Source organism: Vigna umbellata, chromosome 4, assembly GCF_029865625.1.
Source record: "Vigna umbellata cultivar VRB3 chromosome 4, Vumbellata_1.0, whole genome shotgun sequence".
Classification (NCBI taxonomy): Eukaryota; Viridiplantae; Streptophyta; class Magnoliopsida; order Fabales; family Fabaceae; genus Vigna; species Vigna umbellata.
The window spans coordinates 54,817,159-54,827,064 of NC_142168.1; the positions used below are offsets into that span (position 1 = coordinate 54,817,159).

Here is a 9,906-nt window from a genome sequence, read left to right on the forward strand (position 1 = left end):
AAATTTGATAAGATTTCGGCAAGATTTCGCATTGGTCTCCAAAATACACGAAATGAGAGTAGTCAACGATGACCACAATCAAATATGCATCCGGAGAACAACACAAATACTGAACCGAAATTTTATCAATCTTATCCATAAACTCCAACTTACATGTTATTGCAAATTATGAAAATTAATTTTCTCAAACTGTCTAATCGGACAATTCAAAATTTAATACAAACGATTAAAAGATTAATCGTTTGTGTTAAATTTCAAACGGGAACTAAGTTTCACTCAATGATTTGATACTTATAATCTAACATGTCAATTATAATAACACAACTAATACATGCATATTCAAAAGCCAATAACACATGCAGACCTTAAAGTCAAAAACATGCATACACAAAACCCAATAACATGCATACAAAAAAATTATCAACGAAGAAGCTAACCCTTTTAGCAGATTCCAAATGAAATGGATGGAAATCGAGGAGTGCACAACCTAAAACGTAGGCCAAAAAGAGTCAAAAACGTCGTCCAAGAACACGCAAGAAACTACACCAAAACGCACCGAAAACGATTTTTAATCGGTTCAAATCAAAGATATTTCATCATAGAGCAATTTAATCAGATTAAAAGTAAATTTAAACGGTTCAAAAGAGAGAAAACGCACCTGGAAATGCAATGCCGTAGAGAGAAATCGCAGGGAAGATGATGAACAATGAGCGTAACTCCTCGCGGGTTCGCCATTTTAGTATAAATGGCACTAGACGTCGGGTACTGGGGGGCCTCGACGTTTTCTAATATTATAGACGCCGGGGCCATAACTAATATGACGTCTTTTGGATTTAAATATTCATATTCGCGGGAGGTTTTAGACGTCCGTTATCATGGCCCCGACGTTTATAATATTATAGATGTCGGGGGCCCCTCCAACGGACGTTTCAGTGGTTGAAAAAGTTAACTCTTCAACTACCCGTTCAGCAACTTAAACGTTCATTGTGAAGGGGCCCCCACGTCTAGAATATTATAAACGTCGGGGCCCCTCCAACGGACGTTTCAGTGGCTGAAAAAGTTAACTCTTCAACTACCTTGTCAGCCACTTAAACGTCCGTTGGAGGGGCCCCGACGTTTATAATATTCTAGACGTCGGGGCCCCTCCGCAATGGACGTTTAAGTAGCTGACAGGGTAGTTGAAGAGTTAACTTTTTCAGCAACTGAAACTTTCGTTAGAGGGGCCCCGACGTTTATAATATTATAGACATTGGGTCTCCTCCACGACGGACATTTAAGTGGCTGACAAGGTAGTTGAAGAGTTAACTTTTTCAGCGACTAAAACGTCCGTTAGAGGGACCCCGACGTTTATAATATTATAGACGTCCGGGCCCCCACAATGAACGTCTAAAGCCCTACCGGTCAATTATTTACGTTGGTGTTTTCATGGACAGACATCTATTGAGTAATGTTAAAAGCCAATGTTAAAAGCCAATTCTGCACTTTCCTATCAAATTTTATTGATTTGAGGAATATTTAAATTTTAAAAATATTTAATTGAGTTTTTATTGTTTATTTTTTTCCATTAATTATTTGACACGGGTGTTATATTTCTTCATTATCTTTTATTGTGTTAAAAAATATGAGATTTTGTAATTAAGATATAATAATTAATATGAAAAAGACAAATGATTTTTACATTAATTTAAAAAAATTATATTGATCTGTTAACCTCATATTTATTAACATTTGAGAAGAATAATAATAAAACAAAACAACAATAGAAAAAAAGAGAAAAGAGAAAAGTTTGAGTAATCAAAAAATGAAAAAAAAAATTAACAGAAATTCAATGAAAACAATGAGATATTTAAAACTTACTTAAACTCTCTAAAAATTATATCTAACATTAAAAACAAAAAAAAAAAAAACTTAGAAAAAAAGATTTTATTTATGAAAATATTTGAGTACTTAGCCTAACGACTAAAGTGAGAAAACTGTACTAGTTCTTTTGATATCATTTAAAGGATATAAAAAAAGTCTATTTTTTAAATTTAAGTCATATACATAAATCAATTTATAAATTTATATGTAATTATTTTATTTATAATTTTTTTTTATTATTTTTTAAAAATTTATTATTATTCTTTCAAAAAATATTCGTCTCTAAATATGTCTGTTAGATCAATTTAAATCCATTCAGATAACATTCATATTAACCTCAACTATTCGTTTAATTTAATTTAATCTATTTTACATGTTATTTAGATTGTTCTCTCGAATTAGACTTATTTTCTCATACCAAAATATTTTATGTAAATTATCATGCAAATAATCGTTCTGATGTTTTTTTTCCAATGTGGATGGAGTGAAGAAGGAGAAGATATATTTTTTCTAAAAATACAATCCATGATGATGAAAATAATTGGACAATAAAAGGTTATTTTCCATAAACAATAGTCACGTTGTAAGCAAACAATATTTTGTCCAAACAAACAAGTCATACTCACAAAAACTGACCATGATAAATGTATCTTTAAAAAAAAAGATAATACTCAAACCATATCCCTTACTAATCTTTATTAATTATTACTAGTTGAAATTTTATATACGAGAATTTTATAAATAAAATAATGTATTACAAGTATTTTATCTTCTAAAATTGCAAAATTAAAATGGGAACACCTAAAGTAATCATAACTATCGTGCTAAACTATAAACCAGATATATTATAAATAATTAAAATAAAATAGAAATGAATAAAAAGATTATTATTATTAAAGCATGAGAATAAGTATTTTCAATTTTAGAGTATCGATAAGCTAAAATCTTCCCTACACATTCGGAAGAAATTATATCTAACCATCTATTATTTTAATCAAAGAGATTTTGTAATTTAATCTTCTTATTACCTTATCATATGAGAATTTCACGACAGATCCTTGGAGAACCAGAGAAATAACAATTTATGGTTCATGGCCTTTTCATCACGTTTTAAACAAGATATTTTTTTCAGCATAAAAAAGTTGGTTTTATAAATAAGTGATTTTCTCCTATACAATTCTGTTTATTGGATATATGGAGACTAACATACAAGTATTAAGAAAATATTTGGATTTTTTTAAAAAAACTTTTAAAACAAAATAAAAAATAAAATTGAACTACATTTTTCATAAACTAAATTAGGTTGTCAATAAACAAATTCGCAACAACTTTCTGGTATTAACTCCTTAATAGACGATTTTTAATTCATGCATAAATTAATTTGATTTATAAAAAAATGAATTATTTTCATATTATATTTATAAAAAAATATTTCATGGTATCCTTTCAATCTTAAAGGTTATTATTATTATTTCTTTAGTTTTAAAATAACTAAAGTTTTAACCCTATATAAAATTAATTATCATATTTCCTATTTTAAATAATAAAAAAAACAAGATTTATGGAAAGAACATTATTTCCGTAAAATTGTTTCATGAAGTTACATACTTATTATTATTGTTTATACGCAGAGAAATAACCTTAAACTGGTAAATATTTTATGAAGATTTGGTGATAGTTATTATTTTTGCCACCATTTTTGGGGTATTCGCTGACTTTGATCCACGTGTGTGTCACGTTTATGTAGTTATCCAAGTTGTGTTTGGAGTTATTACCAAACTTTTACTAAAATGTTGCTTTGTTGACATTGACTAGGATGTTGCTTGTGAACACATCCTACTTTTCTGGCACAAATAGGTTTCGATTTTTCTTTCCCTTTTTCCTTCCCACGATAGCTATAAATACCCCTTTAAGAATTGCAGTATTGCACCGTCTATTCTCCGCGTCTTCTCTATCTCTCTCAAAAAAATAGAAATTTTTGGGTTTGCTTTTTCATTCTTTTGAACTGTGCAAAGGGAAAAATGAATGCACTCGCAGCCACCAACAGGAATTTCAGGTTGGCCTCTAGGCTCCTGGGATTGGATTCCAAGCTTGAGAAAAGTTTGCTCATTCCATTCAGAGAAATCAAGGCAAGTTAACCTGCAAATTTACCACGTTTTTTTCTTTGTTTTTTGCAGTATAGTGTTGAAGGGTGCAAAGCAGTTTTCTTGCAGAAACTTCACCCTTTTCTCTGCATTTTTCAAGATTTGTTGCAGCCAAAACTTTCATGCATTCATAAGTGATGATCATATATACCTCAATTCTTCTTTAGTTGGTTCTTATTTGCTTACTGTTTGAATGTGTGATGAAACTGACATCATTCATTGACCTACCTTTTCTTCTGTCGGGTTTTTTGGTTAAAGATTCATTCTTTGTGAAAACTTTTTGTATTGAACAGCATTATGTTATGTTTGTGAAATCACTACCTTTTCCTTGATGACTTTGATTGTTGTGCTGACTGTGTATTTGCTAGATAGGCATGACAAAGATCAGCAACTACTATTCTAAATCTTGTTGAATGAAAATGCAGGTTGAGTGTACCATCCCTAAAGACGATGGCTCTTTGGCCACTTTTGTTGGATTCAGGATTCAACATGATAATGCCAGAGGCCCCATGAAAGGAGGAATCAGATACCATCCTGAGGTGAATTACATTCTGACTTTCAAATACCATAGTTACTCATCAACAAATCTAAATTCAAAACACAAACTAACTATAGACTTTTATCAATAACAGTGTTTACTTATTTTTACCTTGTATGTTACACCTTTTCTGATGACTCACATGTCTTTTAATTCTATCAATTTTAGAAATCTAAATATGAGGTTAAGTTCCATATTGAGTAAAAGACGAAAGTTGAGCAATGTATAAGACAAAAGACAAACCCATTTTCTTAAGATTTTGTCACCTATGTGTTTTGGACTCATGTTTCATTGATGTTTTGTCTCTCCTAGGAAGTCACTCAATTTTGCAGTCAAAATTAGTCCTCATTCTTATATTTTAAGAATGACAAATTTAGTTTTCATATCTTTTATAATTAGTGAATTTCAACTTTCATCCTAGTGTCTTAAATTCATAAAGAAGAATGAAACTTACCAACTAGTAAATAACTTGATGACCAAAATCCTAGTTTTTAAATATAAAAACCAGAACAAATTTTGACTGAAGATTCAGCACCTGAAGCACATTTTATCCTATATTGAATGCAGGTATGATTCCATTCATGACCAAAGCAGGAATTGAATTGGCCTAAATGTATTATTATGATCTGTTTATAGGGTATGAGTTCTCTCATTTAATTATGTATGTTTTGGCTTGAGCAGGTTGAACCAGATGAAGTGAATGCTTTGGCACAACTAATGACATGGAAGACAGCAGTAGCAAATATACCATATGGTGGGGCCAAAGGAGGGATAGGATGTGATCCTGCAGAATTAAGTGCGTCAGAATTAGAGAGACTTACCAGAGTTTTCACACAGAAAATTCATGATCTGATTGGAGTTCAGACAGATGTACCTGCACCTGATATGGGAACAGGACCACAGGTGAGTACAACAATTATGCTTTGAGAATTGTGCTTATCTATATGCTGATAAAACTATTTAATATAACACTAACAAATCACACTCCTTCTGTATGGTCTTAATGCAGACTATGGCATGGATACTAGATGAGTATTCCAAATTTCATGGCCACTCTCCTGCAGTAGTTACTGGGAAACCTATTGTAAGTAGATTAAAACATTTATATTTCTCATTTTAATGGCCTTTGAACTGTGCCACAACAGCACCCTATGCTTAAGAAACAAATTAGCAAAACTAGGAAAACACTTTTTCTAACACTTTCTTTGTAGTTAGATTATTAGTTGAGTTTCATGTGAATTCCATTAAGGAGGGTTCCACTCCCCTATATAGTCAGTCAAACAAGAATTTCAACCAATAACAAAGAGTGTGCTTAGAAATGTGTTGATTTTATCTCCTAAAACAATTCCCATCTCTAACATTTTGTGTTGAAACAGGATCTTGGTGGATCTCTAGGCAGAGATGCAGCAACAGGAAGGGGAGTCCTCTTTGCAACTGAGGCTTTGCTTAAGGAGCATGGAAAGAGTGTATCTGGACAACGGTTTGTCATACAGGTACTACTTGTTCTTATTACCCTTGATTTCTATGCAAAATGAAAAACAGCATTCATTATATGCCAGGGTTAATAGGTTTTTGGTCCCAATAATTGAGAAGTTTATTCAATGTGAATCCTCAATTTTTTTTGTCCTCTGATCAATCACCATTTTATTTAAAAGGAGAAAATGTGGTTTCTTTTGTTAAATTAGTGTTAACATCATTTGGAATGTGACCACGTGTGAGTGACTCTGGGTTTCTCCAACTTTTCACTTCCTCCGTTTCTACTTCCTGCACGTGTGGTTAGCTTCCAAATGATGTCAACACCAAATTAACATAAGGAACCACATTCACTTCTTTTAAATAAAATGAGTTGAATACAAAAAGAAAAAGATTGATGAATCTCTTCAAATAAATCCCTCAAATATTGAACAAAAATCATATTAACCCTTATATGTTATGTATGGACTGGAGTCACTAACATCATGCATAGTAGTTTGAAAATTATGTCCACAACAATGACAGATAGACATGTACTATTTAAGTGTGAAAATTCTCCAAGAAAAAGTTCACGAATCCTTTCCTAATAATTTTGATGAATATGAGATAAAATCATACAATTAACCCTGCTGTGTGTATCTTCAGGGTTTTGGAAATGTAGGGTCTTGGGCTGCCCAACTGATCAGTGAGAAGGGTGGCATAGTTGTTGCTGTGAGTGACATAACTGGGGCCATAAAGAACAACAATGGTCTTGACATACCAAGTCTACTCAAGCATTCCAGAGAAAACAGAGGAGTGAAAGGATTCCACGGTGGTGATGCTATTGATCCCAAGTCAATTTTGGTTGAAGACTGTGATGTTCTTGTCCCAGCAGCTCTTGGAGGAGTCATCAATAGGTGCTTTTACTTAAACTACAGATTTATTGACAATGTTGCTTGTTGCACAAATTTATTGCCTTCAATACTCAAGCATCCTGAGCATTTATCTGTGTTCAAAAGGATATCTATAATGAATATATTATTGTAACCTTTTTATCTAACTCTTTTTATATGGTTGAAGGGAAAACGCCAATGATATTAAAGCCAAATTTATTGTTGAAGCAGCCAATCACCCAACTGACCCTGAGGCTGATGAGGTTAGTTTCCATTGTATTCTTTCTTCTATTTCATATGAACAAAAAACAAACCAATGACACAGAAATAATACAAAATATGCAGTTTTTAACTACCAACTCATTTTGCAGATACTGAAAAATAGAGGGGTTGTGATCCTGCCAGATATTTTTGCAAATTCAGGAGGAGTGACAGTTAGCTACTTTGAGTGGGTGCAGGTAACTATTTTTATCATTAACTGTTAATTCTAATCTGTTAGTATTACTTTATGTTCCGACCTTAAGTCTATATCATTTGAGTTAATCACTATATTTGAAGTACTGTCCCTTTTACAGTCTGAAACTTCATATTGTCCTTAAAAGACGGATTCATTTTGTCCTTAAAAGATGGCTGAGAAGATTGAAATAAAAAAATGTATTTAAATTATTCTCTAACTCCTAAGCAATGTAAGAACATTGAGATACCGGAACACTTTCTAACCATAATTTGTCTAGGGTTTTGTAAATTGTCTATGCATTGTCAAATAGCTTGGTAACATGTGTGGTTCCAAATACACTTACAATTATGTTGATTGAGTTGATGAAGGCATTATAAAATGAACTATGACAAATGATGATTATTGTGTAATGTACAGAACATACAAGGATTCATGTGGGATGAGGAGAAGGTGAACAATGAATTAAGGACATACATGACCAGAGGGTTCAAAGATGTTAAGGACATGTGCAAAACCCATAATTGTGACCTTCGTATGGGGGCATTCACCCTTGCAGTTAACCGTGTGGCAAGGGCCACTGTCCTTAGAGGTTGGGAAGCTTAAACAGCATAACACTATTGCTTCTTTGAAGAAAGGGCTTCATTTTTCAGCCTCAGCAACATGTTACACAATTCTGGCTCGTGGCTCTCTGTCTCTGAAATAGAAAGATAAAATTCAAGAAATTTACACCCATTTCTTATGTTTCTTTCTTTATTTTTATTTTTTGCCGATTGTTGTATTTTTATCATTTTAAGTTTAATCATGTTAAGTTTATGAATGGTTTATTTATGCCTTAGATATGTTTCTAGAGTATAATAAGTATGTGATCATTGCAAAATTTATAAATTCAAAATAGCAAGTTACAAACGCGCAGGTTTGGAGGCACTAGCTTACACGATTTCTTGATTTATTTATTTATTTTCAAAAGGTTCTATATATATATATTTGGTTGAATAAATTTTCTAATAAAATTATAATTTTTAATTTTTGTAAAACAGCTTATTTCGTAAAACGATTTAAAAATTTTACAAATTACGTATGATAAAAATGAAGTGCCATCTCATTTGTATAAGAGTTCTTTTTCTTCTGTACTCCCATAATTTCTAACTGCACATCCATAATATTTAAAAGTGAAATATATGAGACACATCTCGGAAAGAGTATTCTGTAATATAATTTATGAAACAAGCTTTTTAAAACACATGTAATGTCTTCGAGAATTAGATTGTTTTTTCGAAACAAAACTTTTTAAATTATATGAAATGTTTCTTAATGAACTATTTATAACAATTTCTAGAACAATATTTTAAAAATATATACAATATCTTTTAAAATAAGCTCTCCAAAATGAGTTCTCTCTTTTCTTCTTCTTCTTCCTTTGTAGTAAAGAATGGAGGCGCACCAACCATGACAGCAGTAACAGAGGAAGTAATGGCATTATACAATTAAGAAAGGATATTTTAGTCTTTTCCATTAGTGTATAGTGTTTCTCTACACTAAAATGCCTTCTTCCTGCATCTTCAAATTACCAAAAATGACCCTTAATAAATATTTTCAAAATTTGTATAAGTTTTAAAGGGATTTCGCAATCCTTTAAACATATGTTAAGGGATTTTGTAGTCCTTTTTAACAAATTTTTTTAAATAATATTTTTTATTTAGAATTTAATATATATATATATATAGTTTAATTTAATATTTTCAAATTATTTAATATATATTAATATTTTCATAATTATTAAAATATTATTTCCACTATTATAATATTATAATAAAATAATAATAATAATAAATATAAAAAAATAATAATAAAAAAAATCACAAAAAAAAATAATAATAATAACAATAATACAAAATCTTATTTAATATATTAAATTAAATTAAATATTTATTAAATTTTAAATAATAAACAAAATTTAATAAAATATAAAATATTAATTTAATATGTTTAAAAATTTTAATATATATTAATGTTATAAATTTGTCGAGGGTTAAACAATATGTTTAAAAATTTTAATATATATTAATGTTATAGATTCATTTTAATATAAAATATTAATGTCGAGGGTTAAACAAGTTTTTGGCGCCGTTTTTCGGTGTTCATAAATTTGTCATCACCTATACCCCTTAAAACACAACATCTAAAATGAATCTAAAGATATTTATTACTTTTTCACCGTGTGATGTTTTAACGTGCATTTCGCTGGATCAAAAAGTACATTTCGATGAAGTATATTTGTATATATTTTGTTTTTCCCTTCTCATAGAATGTCGAAGGCGGCGGGGCAGTAACGTGAAGGGAATTGCAGTATAATGGGAGCATTAATGGTGACCTCTTAACTTCACATTAATAGAACGTCTAATTCGATTGGCTTCGAAGTTTTCTTCTTCCGCAATAGCAAAATGTGGCGTCTAATGATTCTTTTTCATTTATAATCAGACATAAAAAATTTTCATTTTACTTCTTCTTAATTGATTAAAGTTAGTGTACTGCAATTTACACTTTTAAGCAGTGATCAGTTTT

The 9,906-nt window shown here is 30.7% G+C and overlaps 1 protein-coding gene across 1 annotated transcript; it reads left to right on the plus strand.

Moving 5' to 3' along the window:
* Positions 1-3,706: 3,706 nt before the first annotated feature.
* On the plus strand, positions 3,707-8,250 carry LOC124848465 (glutamate dehydrogenase B). The gene is made up of 9 exons (XM_047326142.2): positions 3,707-3,989; positions 4,430-4,543; positions 5,224-5,445; positions 5,552-5,626; positions 5,919-6,035; positions 6,661-6,911; positions 7,075-7,150; positions 7,259-7,345; positions 7,762-8,250. The coding sequence occupies exons 1-9, from the start codon at positions 3,882-3,884 to the stop codon at positions 7,945-7,947; spliced, it is 1,236 nt and encodes a 411-aa protein (XP_047182098.1). The 5' UTR covers positions 3,707-3,881; the 3' UTR covers positions 7,948-8,250.
* The last annotated feature ends 1,656 nt before the right edge of the window (positions 8,251-9,906 follow it).

Bases quoted from the DNA above. Each gene is read 5' to 3' on its own strand.
- LOC124848465 (XM_047326142.2), top strand. From the start codon at position 3,882: ATGAATGCACTCGCAGCCACCAACAGGAATTTCAGGTTGGCCTCTAGG. The intron at 5,446-5,551 runs GTGAGTACAACA...GTCTTAATGCAG, and splicing joins ATATGGGAACAGGACCACAG to ACTATGGCATGGATACTAGA. The intron at 7,346-7,761 runs GTAACTATTTTT...TGTAATGTACAG, and splicing joins GCTACTTTGAGTGGGTGCAG to AACATACAAGGATTCATGTG.